The sequence below is a fragment of the Pagrus pagrus genome (genome assembly GCF_965226575.1).
Source record: "Pagrus pagrus genome assembly, chromosome: 13".
NCBI classification, from domain to species: domain Eukaryota; kingdom Metazoa; phylum Chordata; class Actinopteri; order Spariformes; family Sparidae; genus Pagrus; species Pagrus pagrus.
The window spans coordinates 29,897,025-29,917,576 of record NC_140197.1 but is presented as its reverse complement, the minus strand read 5'-3'; the positions used below and the strand labels follow the sequence as shown (position 1 = coordinate 29,917,576).

The window sequence follows — 20,552 nt, the reverse complement described above, 5'->3', positions numbered from 1 at the left end:
TGCAGGAGGAGGAGCCTCGTTCTCCGTCTCCTCGCGGCTACTCTCCTCCTCTGGAGCCCCGCGGGGAGGTCTACACCCCCGACGAGTAGAGACACGACTGTGATTAGAGTAAAGTGGGCAGAACCTGTTAGGCTTTTAATTTGAAAGATTTCTTTAACGATATCCTAGAAACTGATTTATGGTCAAATTATAATATTAATTACACAAACGACGCTCCCAGAAGAAATATCAGCAGCTTCAATCCAGTTTCCTTAAAAACAGAAACATCAGTTAAACCTGTCGCTAATGAACCAAACGTCTCTGTTCCTGTCCTCCCTCTGTGTTTGCATCTCGCCCTCTCAAAACATATACAATTTAATTAAATAACACAAAAGAAATCACAGCTCAGGAGGCCGTCTTGTTGTCGAGTTCAAATTTAGCAACTCTGATCGATTTAAACTTTGTAGTTTAGTATAAACATGAGAAATCTGACAAATGATCACTTCCAGAAAGATGGATAGTGAAAATGTGGAGGGACATGGCGCCGCATTTCAAAGTAAAACAACATTTCATAACACGTTAGCTAACACTGGCATTCGTCCACTTCCTAGCTGACATTAGTTATTGATTACATCCAGCGTCCTTAACTTCAGGCTTCGATAAATTAATTTACGCTATCGAACAGTAATGTCAGCGAGGAAGTAGAAGAATGCAAATGTTAGCTGTCAAATGGAGGCTAATAAGTTATCACATATGTTTTTATCTTGAAATATGGTGCCATGTCCCTCCAGATTTTTAATATCCGCTGTCTTCTCGGTTGGTGACGTTAACAAATTGTAGGTTTATCAGAGTAACAACCTGCCTTTTTAATTACTTGTCTCGGGACGCTCTGCTGTCTAATCCACCATTTTATTTTTATTTTAAATCTTCTATCGAGAGAAGCTGTTGTTGAGTCCTACTGACGTCAACTAGACTCCAAATTATTCAACTTTATTTAGTGGGCATGCGTTTCATTATTTAAGAAAATAATTATTATGCAACGAGCACAAAGGAGGTTTGAACGCAACAGATTTTAACTCCCATAATAAAGTTTACACAATAAAATAAATGCAAAGTAAAACGCAGCATCAGGATTCATCTGAAATCTTTCAAGAGGTTTTGTGAAAGAAGAAGTAGCCATTACTTTCTACGTTTGTGGATTAATATAACATATAATTTATGTGAACTTAATATATTTAGATTTATTTATATTCCAGGTAGTTTAAATTATTCCGATATATAACGTCAGTTTGTGCCGTCACATCCGAGTCAGAGTTTCCAAAAAATAATTACAGTCATCTTTTAAAAGACAAAGAAGTTCAGTAAATAAAACCTGAAGCTTTTCTTACGCTATTTCCAGACAATTTTAACTATTTGCATTAAAAATATGTATTTTATTAAATGATCTATAACATTATTTTTTAAGTTGCGACATTTTCTAACCAGGTTGCTGTGAATGTCGTCTGTCCTCTTTTCTTTAACTAAAAGAAAAAGCAAAATACTAAATGAAAATAAATGATGGACAAATGTATAATCAATATATTACAATTAATGAACGCTTGAAAAATTGATTGAAAACCTTTTTTTTTTTAAATCATGTAGCAGATTCATTTTTCATCCAAATTGTTAAAAAAAAGACTTTAGGATTCTGGAAATATCTTCAGACGTTTTAATAAACTGGTTTCATTTTTTGGAAAAAAGACTCTAAAGGCACAAACTGGACGTATCGCTTCATTTCTCTGCACTTCCTCAAAGGGCTTTTCAGAATAACTCAGAGAGAATCTGTTTATTTGGAAACTGAATGTAAAACTTTATTTATAACCCAGCTGTTGTATATTCATTCTTGAGATTAGACCGTGTGATGAACCTCACAGACACAATATACAAGTGTAACGAAAGAAGAGTTGTACGATGACTTTCTGCTTTGTGAACCAATCAAGTGCGATTAAACTCCTTCTAAATCCTTCCAGACGTGTCGGCTCAGTTCTTTGAATTCCTAGAAAAATAAAAATCAAGACTTTTTTTTATTTTTTACATTTCAAGTTTTATTGCTTTGTCAGAAACATTTAAGCAGCGCTGAAGGTAACAAAGAGCAGAACAGGCCTCATGTGAGTACTCAATGAGTCATAAGGCAGAAAAAAAACACCAAACTTTTCCACGTCTGCTGACCTTTGACCTTCACATTAAAAAGGTCCAGTCCGCTGCTGTCGTTTCACTCTCGCCCTGAGCGGCTAACCACGACCTACAGATTCAACCTATGTTAGTGAGTCTACAGTAGAGGTACAGTATATAACACTACAAGTCAAACTATTAAATTTTTAACATAAAACACGAGTAGCCTTCACTGAAGTTTTCATATCTCCTCACGAACAGAAGACGTTTCCTTTTTTCACTCCTGGAGAAGTCAGAAGTAGAGCTCTGCAGAGGGGTTCGTTCATCCTAACGAGCGTCTCCACGGACTGAAGGGTGCCTCCTCGACTCGACCCGAACTACACTAAAACTATCAGGCTCCGATTATATCACATCAGATATCAAAGTATTGGACAGAACGAACAACATACTGATGGATTTCTCCTCTTGGAGCCTCAACGAAACAGATCTACAAGTGTAAAGTTCGTCCTGAGGGTCGTGTATTAAAATCTAAAAGTTCATGAATGTGATCCGTAAATTTCATCCCATCAGATTATTGATAACTTTAGTGTAAAAGGATGAAGAGCAGATTTGAGTCAGGTGTGTTGGAGCAGGACTGAAACACACGGCACGATTCAACCAGCTCGTGCTGAACGCAACTATTCGAGACAAAGTTTGACGCGTAGAAGTGACCCACAGGAAGTTCTTATATAGCTTTTCCTTAACTGATGGTACTTACTGTTTTTATTATAAAACACTATGTAACTTGGTTTTTTAAAGGTGCTGTAAAACTAAAGTTATTATTATTTTTATTATTATTAAAATACATCCCAAGTCTTTTCTGAACAGAGCAGATCGAGCCGGGCAGGAAGGCAGACACAAGAACAGCATCGGGTCAACTTTCAAAAAACAAAAACAAAAAACACAAAACACACCATGGTAAAAGCACAAAAATCAAGGAAAAATACCAAATCATGCAGACAAAACGCTCCCGGTGGGAAATAAAGCCACATAGAGGACGGAACAAAAGTCGTGCCCGTTTGAATCGAGGCGTTATTCAACAAATACGCCTGCAGAGGCACACTGTATAAAAGCAGAACATCAACTGACGATGTGGTTTTATGAGACAAAGACGAAACTGACTGGACTGAACCTCAACACTTAAATGTAGCATTCAAAGACAAAAACTCTCTGGTGAAGATAAAAGTGCTCTTCCAGTGTTCAGCACTCTGAAGGTGTTCAAACTGAACATGAAGCAAATGTTCACTTTGGTTTAATTGCACAGGTTTTGACCACTGAACTGAAGCACAGACGTTCGGTTCTGTACGTGATCCGGATGTCTCTGAAGTTCACTTCTTGTTCAGTGTCGACGCAGCTTTGTGCACAAATAAAAAGAGACAACAAAAAAAAAAGAGCAAAACACGAAGGAGGTGACAGGCAGCACGAGTCCAGTAAATTAGTTCAAGCTAAGTGCGAGTGCCGAGAAAAAGTCCCGCTGACCAACAAACCGAGAGCCGGTAACAAAGTATCCATCCGTTATATCCCTGCAGCTCCCAGTGAGAGGTCCGTATGATGTGCAGCACACAGTACCATTAAACGTCCGGGGGATCCAGGCTGCATCGAGCAGCTTGCAGGAGGATCGAGGTGGACGACGTCTGAAACTTTCACAGCAGCAGTTTGGGTCCCGCTCCGAAGTCTAACCTCTTCACCAGCCTGCGAAACACAACAAACACACTCAGGGATCCGTTTCCTCAACGACTGCTGGACTTAAAAACACACCTTTAGAAAACCATTAGACGTATAGATTTCATCAGCATATCTAAAATAAATAAAGCCTTTCTCCCCGGACAAGAAGAAGTACACTCGATGATTGGCAGCTCACCCCTTATTGTAGAGGCCGTTGGTAGGATGAGTCTCTGAGGAGCTGTTCTGGCCCGACGCCGCCCCCTGTCCTCCAGCCGGACCTCTGCGGTTCGGCGACTGCTCGTTGACGTACTCCCGACACGACGCCAGCTTCGACTCCAGGTTCTACGTACAGTGAGGAAAACTGTTCAAGTTCTCCCAAAAACATTCAGCTTCATACCGGTGTGCTCGTCTGCCTTTCACAGCTCGTCAAAATCACTTCCAGAACCATGCCCGCTGCCGGCTGCCTCGACATTATCCTCGCCTTAACATGCCGGGATTGTGTCGATGAAACACCAGATTATGTTGAACATCAAGTACATTCGATTTGAAGCACATTCCTAAAAAATATCGGTTCAAATAAAGCGTTTTTCCAAACTAATAACAAACCATGAAAAAAGAAGTATTTATGTGCATTTGAGAGGAGAAGCAGAGGCACCCTGCAGCGTCACATGATAAGTCACCAGTTGATGAAAACAGAAAGGGCCGATTCTTTAAACATCTCTTTGGTCCTTTGGCTCCAAATCACAAGCGAAGCTCTTACCCCGACTTTTCTCAGCAGCTCTCCAACGATGTTCAGAGCCGAGATTCTCGCCGACATGGTGAGAGGAGTCCCCGAGAGGCTTTCACCTGCAGGGACACAACAGCTGATGAGTGTGGAGAAAATCAAGTCATAAATAATAAGATAAAAACAGGAAAACTTCCTGCCATCCTCCCACTGCAACAGATGAAACCAGACAATGTTTTGATGATTTACATAAACAATTAACTGATTATCAAAATGTTGTTTTGTCCTAAGCAGTGACTTCAGTCTTAAGATAAGATAGCCTGTAGTTTGGAGGAGGAGATGAAGAATAAAGAAGAAAATGGAAAAAGACAAAGAAAAAGAAAAAGACCGAAAAAGAAAATGAAGAAGAAGAAGAAGAAGGAGAAGGTGAAGAAGAACAAGAACAAAAAGAAGAAGAAGAAGACTGATGGGCCGACCTCTGCTGATGGAGGGCAGCGGGGTGCTGAAGGACTCTGTGGTGGCTGGAGGTCTGGACGGCGTGCTGACAGACGGGGCGGGCTGGTTGGAGGACGACGTGGTTTTGTCCTCTGCTCTTTTGTCTGGAGGGGTGAGGGGCGGGGTGGGCAGACCAGCCATGGATGAGGAGGTGGAGGAGGAGGAGGAGGAGGAGGAAGGCTCTTTGACTGCACTGCTGAGAGACGGCTTCCTGTCCTGGACCTGCTGTTTCTGCTGCACCGCAAGCTCCTGTCTCAGGTCTGACACACACACACACACACACAGAGACACACACAGAGACACACACACACACACACACACACACACACACACACACACACACACACACACACAGAGGAACATAAGCTAATGCACTGTTTTGGTTTTAGCTTGTATAATTTCTGTTTAGCTGGTTTCAGTCAGTCTGGGAACTTTTTAGAAAGAATGGAAGCTACAACTAAAACTGTTTTCACATAACAACAGAAAAGCAAAGTGAAGTCACGCTCGTCTCAGCGGGTTTAAACACTGATCGTCACAGTTTTTGATTGGGTAATGGTGATTCCACTAAGACACTGGATGTAATTTGTGTTTACATCATGTAAAATTGTCGGCTGGCTGAATCACATCACACAGATATTTCAAACCTCCACGACAGTAAAAACCAGATTCATCTGACAGCAGATCAGCGCATCTCTACCTCTGGCCTCGTCCTTCAGCCTCTGGACTGACTCCAACAGATTCTCCTTCTCGTCCAGCTCGCTCTCCAGGAAGGCGTTCCTCTCGATCACCTGGTTCATCCTCTGCTCAAAGTCCTCCAGTGACATGATGGTGGCCCTGAAACACACACAGTGAGAAGCTGTCGTGTTGCTGATGAAGGCAGCCATTGTTTCCCTACGTTTCTGCAGCCGGCCTGTCTCACTTTTCTTTTCTTAGGTTTACAGTTACGGCTGAAATTGGTTTAATCAGATTGTTAAAGCCACGTGTGTGAGCGTCCTCTGACCTCTTGGTCCTCTCCAGGTCGTCGTTGGCCTGCTCCAGCTCTCTGATGTATTTGTGAAGCTGGTCTCTGACGGCCGTGGTCTCGGCCAGGTCTCCCTCCAGGGTGGAGATCTGTCGGTGGGCCTCAGAGTGCTGCGTCTCATACTTCTCCTGGCAGGAGGACGACCGCAGGGCCAGGAGAGGACGCAACAACAGACAGGATACGGAAAAAGAGAGGGGAATATGAGTGATGAGCTATATTCAGCGATTGAAAGGTAACATTTACTCGTCTAAAAGCCTTAAACTCTTTTCCAGGAAAAGCAAACTGTGATGTACGGACGTTTATCTCAGCAGCGTCAAACAGAATACTCAACATCAACACATGGATCAGTACTTTACACGTTACTTGTCTAACACAGTAAATATCTTTCTGTACTGAGCTTCCAGGAGGGTTTGTGAGGAGCAGAGAGCAGATACCAGACAACATGACACCGTTCAAGCTTCAGCATGCTTTAGCTACATTCCACGAAGTCTCTGCATACTGGTCATACGAGCTGTCTGAGATATGAAGCTTGTTTTACTGTTCTGGAAACCTTTTTAACTTCTCAACACAGGAACAGTTCAAAGGCGCCAGAGCTAGAAGCGTAGGAAGGAAGTAGGAGAGGGCCCACTGGTGCCCCACTTCACTTTATCACCCCGGGCCTGAATGTTTTTGAAGTCGCGGATCATTTTAACCTTCATCCAAACGTTCCCGTCCACTCAAGCGTAGCTGGTGTTTCCACCTCGTCTGTCTGACTGTGGACAGATTTTGTCAACGTGATGAAGTCACAACCGTCCAAGATCGAATAGAGTCTCTACTTTCTTTCTTTCTTTCTGTCTGTGGTCTGTTATGATTAGGTCCTTGTGATGTGTATTAACATCTTGGGAACGTTTCAGTGGTTTCAGTGCTAATTTCTCTTAAAAGTGTCGACTTCAACTTGTTTCATAATGTTGGTTCCTTCCCACTGTAACAGTCTGATTACTGACTGTGGTTAATGTTGCTTTAAACGTCAAGTTTGATACTGGCTTGTTGCACATTGTTTGTAGTGACAGCACTCTTTATATTAGAGATATAATATGTAGGAATTTTTAAAAGTGTCTAAAAACAAACCAGAGAAAACGAGTTTATATAAGGTCACCGCTGTTACTTCCTGGTTAGGGAATTCGGTGAACAAAACTTAATTTAAGGTGAATAAAACTTTATAACGTTACCTCATCTGTGAACAGCTGTGGTGGTTGTTTAATGGCGTATTAACCACCAGCAAAGCAAGGATCATTCAAGTTTATCCGCCTTACAGCCAGACTACTTAACTACATCAGCCATGAGCTAACGTTAGTGTGTTTAAATTTAAGTAATACCTCAGCAGAGACTCTGGTTCTCTCTCTTCTTTCCCCCTCTCCTCTCTGTAACATGAAGTAAAGTACATTTCCCCTCCCTGCTGCAGTCAGGTTGATAAACAGGACTGAAGATAAATCCACTTTTTAATCCCAGAAGTTAAAAAGTAATGTCTGAGCTCTCCTCCTGTCGGTAAACAGCTCCGGATCAGAGCAGAATCTGATGTGACGACCAACAAACTACCACAAAAAAAATCTTAATTGTCTTGCTACGTGACTTATTCTCTCCTAAATGATTAATGAAAGCTCAGCGTTTAACACCTAGTCACAAAAGCTGCACAGCCACATGTCATGGACGCTTGTGGAAACAGCGCACACATTTCAATGACCTCACCCATGAAGCCTTGCACCACGGACACTGAGCAGAGCATAAACAAGGCTTCACAATGGACGTGCTTTATGCATTGTTTTGTTTTTTGCCTCTGAACATCTCAGCAGGACGTCTCCAAATATATTTCTTAAAAAAGGGAGAAGAGGGTGCGAATGAACTGCGACACGACTGAGTTGGTCTTATGTAAAGTACTATCCCCTCCAGACACAGACCGAGTCATCAGCTGCCTTTCTCTGCGCTGAATCAGTCCTCTGTGAGAGTGTGTGTCTGTGTGTGTGTGTGTGTGTGTGTGTGTTCAGAGAAAAGCACCAGTGAAGCCTGTTCAGGCCATAAAACTCCACTTACTATCAGCTGATGAATATGGAAATCCCCAGTCAAATACACTTTAACAGGTCAGTTGGTTGAGTGTTATGAAAATGACTTGCCTCATGCAGCATCTCTATGCTTCAGCGTTTCAGTGTTATAAAAGCATGTTGAGACAGTGACTCTGTTAGAGATGGGAGGGCTAGGAGGAAATACTACAAGACGAGTACATCTGTCCTGCTGCATCTGAGCAAAACTGCTTTACTTCTTACCCAGACAAAGTTGTTATACGGAGCTATCTGAATTGTTTTCCTTGTCATTTAAAGGATGTTAGTCGGAAAAGTTGGGATATTTATTCCAGCATCTGATAACTGATAATGTTGTGTGCACCTTGTAGTTTTCCACTTCCATCCTGAGGCGGTTGTTGGCTGCGAGCAGCTCTCGGTTTCGCGTCTCGCACTGTTTCAGCTCCGTCTCCAGCTCCACCTCATAGTCCCGACTCATCTGCTGGAACTCCTGCAGTTCCTCCTGGGCTTCCTCCGCACTGCACACAAACAAACGCAGCATATGAAGTTTGTCTTTATTAACTTTCCACGTTATCACAGCAAATCTGAACTATTATTCAATTTGGTTTATTAGCTCTGGATTTACTGGTTTTATTGAGTGAAAACACATCATTCACAGTCATGTTTAGAGCAAAATAATCTGACCGCGGCGAGGAGGAAGGCTGGGCAGAATAATTCTGAATTTGTTTGGATAAACAACATAACCTGATCATTTCCCACCCAACCACAGGAAGCTCTGGGCATTATGCATTAAACAAAAAGTTTAAACATCGCAGAAATGTGTTTAATAGGAAAACAGCTTGAGGTTCACGGTTATTTGTGTTGCAGGAGTGTCTCCAGACTCCCATTTCTATAAACTGAAAACGAGAGAAATGAAAAGGTACCGATTATTTCTTCAGAATTTAATTGCGGAGCACGAGAAGTCCTGCAGGATCATATTAGATTCTGTTGTCCACACAAGTTATAATCTTGCTGCCACAAGCTAATCAGCACAAAATATGAACTTACGTAACTTATATAACAAGTTACAAGAAACAAAAAACCTTTCAGGACATCTGGGACTCTGTAATTTGTTCATGGAGGGCCTGTTTCTTACATGCTTTCCAAAATAGTCACTTATAAAGTCAGCTAAAAGTCGCAAAACTCTTTGGATCATACTTCAAAACCAATAAAAGTCAACAGTGCAGGAAAACTAACAAGAAATGTGTTCTCATATTATTAAGTGTAAATACATGGCCCAGATTTACTATATATACCCAGCTGAACCAGTGTAGCACTTTTTACATCTGTTAAGTTGAGGAGCTGCAGTAAGCAGAAGTGTAAATGGATTCAGGTCTGTTAAAAACAACATGAATGGGGCTCACACCTCTGCTGGTGCCTGGCAGCCTGCTCCTTCCAGTACTCCAGCTCTTCCTCCAGGGACCCAAACTCTGGAGGCTCCGGATCCCCCATCTCCAGCCCGGCCCGGATGGAGAGCTCGCTCTCCTCTCACACCACTGCTGGTCTGCGGTTCAATTAAAACAAGGCAATTAGACAAGTTCCGGCTGACCGGAATTCCGTTTAGAAATCGGGCAAATGTGTAATTAACGTCACACCGGTTAATGGAAAATCTCAAATTATTATAAAACATGATTTTAAACGATTCATCTTGATTTTTGCTTAAATACGGCAATCATGTGAACCATCATGAAGCACTATGTCCCAGAGTTTATGGACTTTGACTGTCACCGTCATCCATGGTGTTGACGGTGTGCTTAGTTAAGAAAGATAACGGGAAAGTCGGACTTCTCTGCCAATAATAACGTTACATTTCTCTGAATAATGTTACTGAATATATGCCGAATTAATGATTAGATTCTATCGATTCATAAAACACCCTCACTTTTAGCTAAATTCCGTTAAAAGTGGCCCATGCCACAGCTGAAAGAAATTAGTCCCCAAATTTATACAGAGTCTGGTCGCAGAAAACGGGAACCCGAAATGGCATAAGGATAACGGGAAAATCAGACTTAACAACCAATGGTAACGTTACACTTCTTTGAATAATGTTACTGAATATACGCCGAATTAAAGGTTAGATCCTATCGGTTCATAAAACACCTTTAACTTAAGCTTAATTCAGTAAAATGAGAATAAAGCCACTGCTGAAATAAATTTGTTACTGAATTTATAAGGAGTCTGGTGGCAGAAAACGGGAACCCGAACAAACGTTGCCTAAAAGATAACGGGTCATTTACAATACCCTTATTTTCTTTATCATTAGTTACACCTGCTTTTATAAACTTTTGAGACGATGAGCTCAAACTAATATCTTTCTACTTAACTTACAACACACAAGAAAGTCAGAGGAATGCTCTTAGTCCTCTAAATGTAAATAAGTTAGCTAGTTGGGCTAACGGAGTTTAGCGTTAACCATTTAAAACCCAGCTGAGATAAACACAACAGCTAACTACAACTTACGCTCAACAGTTCGCTTCTTTCGACGCAGTGTTGCTCTCTTATTCCTCCTCTAGATCCTCCTCACGGGCCGGCACAACAACCGGCGACTGTGTCGGTGAAGTCTGAAGGAGAACCGCTGAGAGGAAACTGGAAGAAGTGTCTCCGGAGTTGGAAACCACAAAGTTGCTGCTTTCTTGGGAAGACGTCGAACAATACATGTTGCCATTCATATTGTCCAGTCCCACTCACCAATCACAAGTTAGATGGCAGCGTCGAATCCTCCTGCTATTGGTTGAGTGTGTGTCAATCAATTTGTGATAGGCGGGATTAGGATCATCGTCCAATCAGAGGAGAGATGTCAGTGTAAAACGGGTCTAGACGTTTTGATGGATTAGCGGAGGCCGGTGCTGCCTTCAAGTGCAGTCCGACATACCAGTTTACATGAGCGCAACATTAGATACCAAGGTCAATCTTGATATTTCTGCAATATATAAAAGCCTATTTCCAAATGTTGAGTTGAAAGCTGATTTAATTGGCCACTGCTCAATACAACGTGTGACAGACAGTTATCATTTTTGAGCAGGGCCGTAGCTACCATTGAGGACACTGAGGTCATGTCCTCCATATTCCTTTCTGGGTCTTTCACTGTCATATAATTAAAATAAACAACTATATATAATAAAAATGCAAATGAATAGTTAATTAAATGTTGGTTAATAGTTATTTCACGGTAACAAGCAATGACATGCTTTATAAACTATTTATTAGCAATTGTTTATTGGAAAGTTGATGTTCATAATAAATTGTAAATGCTTAATAAATACTGTGTAGGCTACATTTACAACTGCTTAATAAATGTTTTATGAACCATTTTATTGTTTCTTAACACTGATGGTGATTGGTAAAAAATCTAAGAAAGTTAATCATATTTTTTACTTATATTTTCATTATAAACAATTTGTAATCTTACATTTGTTGTGTACTACTTTATTTGTCTGTCTTTATGCTGAATGTTTCACGTTAGGAGGGCCAGTTGACAAGCTATTATCTGTTTTTTTGGCTCTTCTGATCTGATCTATTATATTTTTTTATGTACAATTAAATCAACGAGTAAATAAATACATTTATAATCGTATTTTTGTTCAGCTTGTTTCTTAAGATTTCAATTTTAATTTCCATTTTTGAAAATAATGAATTATATATTTTCTTCCAGTGTTGCATTCCAGGACAGCTGGGAAAATCAAGCACTCAAAAACTAAACACCAATTTGTTTATCTAGGCAATAATTTGTTAGTATTGCAATGCAGTTGCCAACTGGACACGTTGCATTGCCTGAGCTATTATTTCTGACTTTTAATTGATTTGTCCAAATTTAAAAGAATGTAAACAAATCATAGCGACGTAAATATCTTCCCGTTTGTGTTTCGTTCGTCACTGTGGTCATCTTCTGCTCTACTTTCAAGAAATAACTCACAACCGTGCACAAACTTAAATGAATTTAATCCACATTGTGTATCTCCTCCTCTTGTTATGTAAAAACAAACATTTAGACTATATTTAAGTTAGTTCATAGACAACCAAAGGTACCTTCTTTAACCTTCAAGCGGACACGCCAACAAAACTTCAGTTGTATTTAGAAGTGATGTCCTAATTATTCTTCCACATAACAATAATTTATTTCCTGCTTTTTATTTCTCCTTCTCTGAAATTTCTATGATGTGATTAGACCTGAATATGGGTCGATGTGTTGTATTTTAAATCCTCGGCTTCCCCTCATAATTACTTCCTGTTTTACATCTGGCCACTTACATGATGTGTAGCAGACAGATGTCCGAGAGCAGCACCTGACAGCATCTTTGACTCTGATTGGGGGAATTTCATTTCCTGTTGCTGGGGGTCAGAGGTCACACTGGGTCAACGCCGTCCTTTTCAGAGGGATTAAGCAGGCCTATCTGATCCTGGTTAATCCACACGCACCATCACTAGAGCATAAAGCTGTTATACACTCCAATCCTCCGTGTCCTTGCTTCATATCTGGGCTGCGTGTTTTCAGAGAGTCTTTACAACAACGACAGCCGATTACAAACATGTGTGCGTGACCGTCAGGAAATTTGGTGTTAAATATAGAGACTAAAATGTCAGGATGTTATTAAAAAACAAGTTATAAGCAGCTTGTTTCTGAAAATATCAGTGCAGCAAAACAGTTGATTTTTTTAGTGTTTGTCACCAAAACATCAATATAAAGACTTTCACACAGAGTTCTGAACAATACTGAACATCCTTTGAAGTTTTATTTTTGTTTCGTACATGGAAAAACAGAATGTCTATGTTGTTTCACTTAAAGCTTATCTACAGAAGGGCTGTGTCCAAACCTCTTAAAGTCCGTATAAATTTGCTCCACCTCATTGTAACTGACAATATCACGCCTGGTACAATAATTGCACTGAAAATCTTCAGCTGTTTTAGTCGTCTTTTTGGATGAATAATAATAAAAGTCTCAAATCTTTCAAATCCTAATAGATAAAAGTCTAAAGGAGAGTGATTCATGGGTGTGGTTTTGGGTAGGTGACGTGTTACGTGATAAGGTATCTGGGCTGATGGCAACCTATGTGATGTTTCAAGTAAGAGGACAGGGTTGAGATACTGCAGCGTCACAGGTCAGACTAGGAGACACAACATGAGAGGGATGCACTGATACATGTGGTAATAACTCATAAGGAGCCCTTTGACTGGAACTGTTGATCTTAGAGTATCATATATATTGGTATCATTAATTAATCCGCCACTGAAAGTAGTCCCCAGCAAATGGATTATTTCCCTGTTAGGGTCATGTTTGTGTGACCACCTGTTTTAGGAAATGATCTGCCATTATCAGTTCGTACAGATTTATGTCATGTAGGCCCCAGTCGGCTCGGAGCTTAAAAATTAAATGCTCTGATGACTTCCTGACCCTTTCTCTCATCGGGAAGATGCTGATGCCCCCCAAGTAATGAAACATTTTGATTTTGGACACTTAAAGGAACAGTTCACCCAAAAAAGTTAAATTTCATTAATTGTCTCCTCACCTCCATGCTGACGGAGTCCACAAAACATTCCTTGACACAATCAGACTTGATTTAAAAACAACCAAAAAAAAACGTAAAATGGCTCCTTACAGCTGATCAGGCATAATCCAACTGAAGCCCGAGATCCCAAATTAATTGGAAAAGATGTTATTTACACCCTTGCTGTACGTTCAAACTCACCCACTTCAGATGGAGTGTGCAGCTGCAGTGCAGATTTCATCAATTTGGGATCCCAGGGGTTTCTGGGGATTTTGATTTCGCCAGATGAGCCTCATGGAGCAGAATGCTGCAACTCTGTTTTGCAGTGAAGCTCCTGAAATGTGTTGTGGACGACAAAACTTCACCTGATTTTCCATCAGCATGGCGGGGAGGAAACAATGACTCCATAAATCCACTTAGAAATCCTCAAAGAAGACGCTTCTTACATGTGCAGAACTTGCCTTAGAAACATCATGTTTTTAAGTTTTCTCAGTATCAAAGTAATCCAGTGACAGTTGTCTGAACATCCAAAGGTACACTGCAAACAGGAAGTGCTAACAGCTAATTCTGCAAAGTTTTAATTGAGTTTGGGAGTATTTCTGTTGGGTTTTTTTTACATTTTAAAACAAGTCTCCAGCTACTTCAGTTGTTTAGCAGAACGCTGCAACGCTATTTTACTGTGAACCTCCAGAAATGTTTTGTGGACTACGAGACTTCACCTGACTTTCCATCAGCATGGTGGTGGAGGAGTGAATCTGGAATCAGTGCATCCCAAAATAAACACAAAAACTCAATTTAAAACTGTACACACACAAAAATATATACTGTACATACATTATTGTATTGATTAATATGAATGACTGTCACCACTCAGCCAAACACTGCAAGCTCTCCGACCTGTGTGGTCAGGACAGTCAGTCACCAAGAGAAGGCACAACGAGTGTAAAGCAGAAAATATCGAGCCCTCAGATCTGATCTTCACTGCCCTGCAGGCTCACATCGATCCAACATCACATCATCTCGTTTCACTGGAAACCTTTGTAGTTTGGAGGCGAGAGCATCATTTGTTCATCAGCTGTAAACAAGATGAAGCACTCAGACCTCAGATTGATACATATGAATCTGTTCCACTTGAACCATTTTAGTGTTGCTCTGTTTGTGATCTGAAGCAAAACGTCTCAACAACTTTTGAGAAGGAATTTTGATGATTGAACCCTCCACTAATATACAATTAACACCCAAATGTTCAAATATGATGATAATATTTAGAGAAAAGAAAAATGTCAACACATTGGAGACTTCAACTTCAAACTGCAACCTTCAGATATCATGACGACTGTGATGATGAGCTTCTTTCTCTTTTTCCTCCTCGGCTCCTCGGCTCTCTGTGGTCTCTCAGTTTGTGGGTGCTGGTTAGCAAAAAGTAGGAACCACTCTGTCCTGTGACTGAAGCTCAAAGGCCTGAAAGAGAGGCAGCATCCTCCTCCACCTCCTCCTCCTCATGCTGTCTTTAGTTTTCCCTCTGGATCTTTTGCTTCTTTCGGGCCAGTCGGGCCTGGCGCATCTCCTCCAGGGTCTTACGAGGGTCCATGACGAAGGCCAGAGCCACGCCGGCCGTGCCATCACCGCTCTGCCGTGAGAAGCACAGGAAGGTGGCCCAGAGGAAGGCGCAGCAGCCCATGAAGGCCGTTCTCATGTAGAGCGGCATCAAGACAAAGTTCAGAAACTGTGAAGAGGCGGCGAGATGAGAGGGCAGAAAACAGGATGAGAGTTAAAGTCGACTAATGAGGCATGAAGGGTAATCCCTGAGCATGCACCTGAGCGACTGACTCATGCATATAATCGTCATTTTTCAATACTACACCAATAATGAAGTTTTCATCAGATTTGATTTGATAAATGTAACTCTGTCTTTTGGTTTCAGGGGACAGTTTTACTCTCTGATCCTTCCAGTTGCCTGATTTTTTCAGTCAGAGAGTCAGTTAAGCTCTTCTAACTAATGTCTGCCAGATACAAATGTGCACAAAACAATAAACAGTTTTCATGTTTACCTGCATGAATGGCCAGTACATGAGTCCAGTCTGAAAGTGAAAACAGGACGTGATGAGTTGTTTGACGACATAAAGGACCTGCACATTCTACACCCATCCAAGCTTAACTTTATACATGCAGTGACGATACTGAGTTTTGATTGGATACTTTGAGCTTGGGATCCTTTTTCCTCTAAAAATACTAAACTGGCAGTTGTTGAAATGTGACATTTCCCCTGAGAATGAGTGATTTAAACTTTACCTTAAATTATGTAACTGTAGTAGCTGAGCCTGATGCGTCAGTGCAGGTCAATTTCCTCAGAGCCATGGCTCAACTTTCACAGACCTCAGTCTGATAAAGGATCAGTGCTGACTCACTGATCCTTAAAACTAACATATTCAACTCAACAACTCGTCTGCACTCTGTCTGCTATCAGGGGATGGAGAGGTGGGTTCTCTTCAAGTCTTTAAACAAAAGAAAGAAAAAAACTTTTCCTCCTTCAGAAAGGAGCAAAGAGTTTCACAACCTAAGACAGAAAAGTGCAGACTTCTGTATGAAGGCTGTAAGAAATTAATAAAATGATCTGCAGGTTAAAGAATTATTCAGATTCTACTTAAAACCACAGGTTAATGCACATTACTAGCAAGAGTCCAGCTTTCAAAACATTTCTGAGGTAAACCGGATAAATATAAATATAAATGTAGTATGTAGTTTGCTTCATAAAAAGTTTATAAAGATCAGTTGCAACTAGTAATTGGTTTATAAAGGAAATTATTATTTGTTAACGCTGAAATAACAATTAGTTAAAGTTTAATCAGCTCTTAAAGTGTCACCAGTTTAACATTTTATATACTAAACCTATGATGACTTTATAAAATATGATGCATTGTTGAAGTAGCCTCAGTAATTGAGTAAATGTACTTGGACCACTGTGAAAAATGTAACTTGAAAACAAAAACAAACTGTGATAACTCCTCTGGAACTTTTTACAAATCCAAGGAAACTCAGATTTCTGGACACACATGTCTGCACATGTTTACCAGGATCATGAAGCGATACACAGCAGCATGACACTGTGATTTCCATTTGGCAGGACTTCAGCTCCTGAACGTCCTGAAACGCACTGACATGATTGAATTACCCGGTCTGCTCCCCGGCCCGGGCGGAGCGCCCACTGCGCAAAAGCAGCAAGTGAGACAATCTGGGTTAATCTGGCTGTGAGCTCGCAGCAGTCAGTGTGTGAAGGGAAGGTGACTTTCCTCCGCTACATGCTGCCTTCCTTTCTTACCTTCCAGGTGTTGAAGAACTTCTCCCTCCAGTCTTCAAAGATATCCTCCTTCCCCTCCAAGTAGCTCACCCCTGCAGGACAGATGAGACGTTTACGCAGAGTTTGGAGTGCGCGATTACGCACAATCTTAAAACGCGTGTAATGACTCTCCAGCTTGGTACACATGGTGTTTGACTGAGAGACGACCTTAATAGAGATCATTAAGTTCATTAGCTCATTACAGTCATTAGCTCACTGTTGTTTTTTTAATGACTGTAGGTCGACACGGCTACAGAATGTAATAATTCGTTCAAAGGTACAAAGATTCTGATCATTCTACTGATTTCTAACCGATTAGAGATATTTGGATCTGTTTTCCTGCTCTGATGGTTTGGTGACAAGGAAAAAAAAAGTTGATTAAGATGTAAATATTTGGATGTTTTAGGCATCAGATGATATTCACACAGCATCTCTACCCAAACTGAGACCAATGTGTGCCTCCGTGTCTTTGCATTAAATGTGGATTTGCTGAGCTGAAACCATCTTACCCGTGTAGAAGACACTGGTGGCCAAAGGCGACGCAAAGCTTTGGTCCAGCAGCAGTTTGCGGAAAACCATCCCGGCGGACTTTCCGGGGAATCGCCTCTCCAGGGCTCGCAGCCAAAAGTAATTAAAGTTTCCATGGAAGCTGATTGCCACGATGGCCACGTTGCGAGTGTGTCTCCAGTCAATGCGCTCCTTCTGAGCGATGAGCTGATGGACAAGGTCACCGCCGGCGAATAAGCACCCGTACAGAGTGACATTGGCCAGCCAGGGGAAGCGTTTGGCGGCTTCTTTCAGCACAGCTCTCCTCATTTTGGCACCAGGGGAGGAAGCTGGGGTCCCGCTTACAAAGTGACGCTGGACTGGCTTCAATTCAGCAGTCACAGCGCAAACATAGCGGTTAAATCAATTCGTCTGGGCCCTGATGTCAGTCGGCTGGCCGGCAGGACGCAATCCATTTGTGCGCGGTAATCGGGGAGGGATTAGACGTTTCCACCGGCAGCAGGAGTATCACACATTATCAGATCTCAGCGGACTAATGAGAAATAAAGAGTCCAGCAAAAAGTTTCTCACACACTCCTACCGGCATTTTCGCGCTGTGCGTAAAACCTGCCATGGCTCCACTTTGCTCTTTGGAGAGGGCCGCGCGCGTCCTGGAGTTAAGCGTGCGTAAAATGCGTCCAAACATTATAAACAATACTAGAGACGGAGAAGCTTCTTGAAACGGCTCCAGTGGAATATAAATATACATCTAGATCATTCTGTCTGCTCTGACTGTGCCTGTCGCTCCCGGTGAATCAGGTGCCTCTCCAACAAATCCTGCGGGTCAAGCGCTAATCTGAGTGGGGATTGTCGCAGGCTGTCCAGACGTGGATCTCCTGTCTAACTGCGTCACCGACATCCACAGCAGCAGCTCTCTGTCCCGACGCGCGTTCAGCCAGTCCAGGCGCTGTTAGATCAGCGCACTGCTCTCTCATCTCTCCTGGTGCAACAACACAACTAACACACAGTGGAAGGAAGGTCATTAACAGACGTGTGGAAACTGAAGCATCTGAGTTCAAGTTGTTGGAAAGCGTCTGATGATACAGGTTGAGGACTGTAGAGTTGAGGAAATAGAAATATACAGATATGTGCCCCATATGGAAACCCACTTCTGACTAAATTAAGATTTTTTTAAAATTCCCATGGTGACTGATAATTATGAGATAAAAAGTCAAAATTATGGGATTAATAAGATCAGTAATATTTATAAGTAAAAATACTAATTATGAGATTTAACCTGGATATTATGAGATACAGTTCGTAATTACGAGATAAATGTCAATGTGATTAAAAAGTCATAATGATGAGATAAAAAGTGGATATGAGATTTAAAAGGAATATTTATGAACTACAAAGCCAATATTATCAGATATAAAGTCAGAATTAGGAGATAAAAACTCATAATTATGGGATAGAAAGTCAAATTTATGAGAAGTAATATTTATGAGATATAAAAAAATCCTAATTATGAGATTTAAACCAGATATTACGAGATACATTTCAGAATTGTCAGACTGAAAAGTAATAATTATGAGATAAAAAGTAATTTTTATGAGATAACAGAAACAGAAATAAAACTGCAACAAGCTGCATTCAGTGTGAATATAAAGGATATTTATTAGAAAACATGTTTCTGATCCATCAAACGTGGATCTTTAAGGATCTGGGAGGTGCCATGAAGCCTTCAGAGGAGTCAGTGTGTTTCCTTGTTTTCCAAAATAAGAGCCCCTGAATGCCAACCAACAGACAGAGCTGCTTATAATAAGATCAGTTTCTTCAGTCCTGCGGCACAGAGCAGCAGCCAGCCTGCACACATGTTGTATCCATCACGACCACTAGAGAGCCACGTCACTCCACATTCACCCAGAATCTGACTCACAGATACTTCAATGATCACAGAAGGAAATGGGTCACGTTTCAGTTACTCCTTAGAAATGTCACAGTATAGAGAAATTATACACATGATATAAAATAGAGAATAGATCATAAGAAATGAGTATGTCAAAATAAAAATATAGAAAATTGAATAGTATGTGCATGAAACTATGATTGGCCTATATGACAACTATATATAACCTGTACAGAAAGAGAATTACTACTAGAAATACAAATATGTAAAGATATGTGGCCACATCAAACGAGCCCATCTCCGCCAGTGAAGGAAAAAATTAAACAGAAAACTAATCTTGATGAAAAAAAATCCCATGGAGTGAATTCCCATGGTAAGTGATAATCATGAGATAAAAAGTGTAAATTATGAGTTAAAAAGTCTAAATTATGAAATAAACAGTCAAAACCATGAGATTAAAAACTCACAATTATGAGTTAAAAAGTAGATATTATAAGATAAAAGGTCATATTATGAGATAAAAAGTCATAATCAGGAGATAAAAAGTAGATAATATGAGAAAAATGTCATAATTATGAGATAAAAAGTCATAATTATGAAATAAACAGTCGAAACTATGAGATAGAAACTCTAAGCCGTCACAATTACAGCTTTAAAAAGTTATGATTCTGAGAGAAAAAGTCAAAAATATGGGATTAAAAAGAAGATGTTATGAGATAATGTTCTTTAACTGGCAGAGATGGGCTTCCATACATTCACAGTAACTGCAGTGTAGATAATAGTGAATAATATTTAAATATTTAAACAGGTAGGCCTGATAACTGACAATAATTTACAGTGTATAACTGCTTCAGTGTGGTTTCCAGGGCGCTGGGGTTGTTATGTATTATAATATAATATAATACAATATAATATAACATAATATAATATAATATAATGTAATATAATATAATATAATATAATATAATATAATATAATATAATATAATATGTATGTATAGTTTTATGAATTAAACATAAATCCAGATTACACATGAATTTATTTGATCTGAAGGGTCTTTTAATTAGGGAGGGGACGACTGAACATATCTCGATCCGATTGGCTCATTTTCTTGTCAATCAAAACCACCTTGTCTGTGATTGGCTGATACGCCCAAAGCCTCGGAAGTGTCAT

General features: G+C 40.6%; 2 protein-coding genes across 3 annotated transcripts; both read right to left on the bottom strand.

Annotated features, from left to right (window-relative positions):
* Window positions 1-108: 108 nt before the first annotated feature.
* On the bottom strand, window positions 109-10,848 carry LOC311268364 (nuclear distribution protein nudE homolog 1-like). Of its 2 annotated transcripts, XR_014623967.1 has the most exons (10): window positions 10,625-10,848; window positions 9,531-9,668; window positions 8,490-8,643; window positions 6,054-6,202; window positions 5,751-5,887; window positions 5,035-5,313; window positions 4,595-4,680; window positions 4,031-4,176; window positions 2,489-3,861; window positions 109-2,457 (listed from the first exon to the last, which is right to left on the bottom strand). XR_014623967.1 is itself a non-coding variant. In XM_084371980.1 (9 exons), exons 2-9 carry the CDS (start codon window positions 9,614-9,616, stop codon window positions 3,813-3,815), a joined length of 1,086 nt encoding a protein of 361 aa, XP_084228106.1. In that variant the 5' UTR covers window positions 9,617-9,668; window positions 10,625-10,848; the 3' UTR covers window positions 109-3,812. The 2 variants fall into 2 exon arrangements, 1 of the variants encoding a protein (XP_084228106.1); XM_084371980.1 differs by having other exon boundaries at window positions 109-3,861.
* A 4,309-nt stretch (window positions 10,849-15,157) lies between these two features.
* mpv17l (MPV17 mitochondrial membrane protein like) lies at window positions 15,158-17,800 on the bottom strand (the record flags this gene model as incomplete). Its single annotated transcript, XM_084371983.1, has 4 exons — window positions 15,158-15,373; window positions 15,699-15,728; window positions 16,967-17,037; window positions 17,494-17,800. 4 exons carry the CDS (start codon window positions 17,798-17,800, stop codon window positions 15,158-15,160), a joined length of 624 nt encoding a protein of 207 aa, XP_084228109.1.
* Between the last annotated feature and the right edge of the window lie 2,752 nt (window positions 17,801-20,552).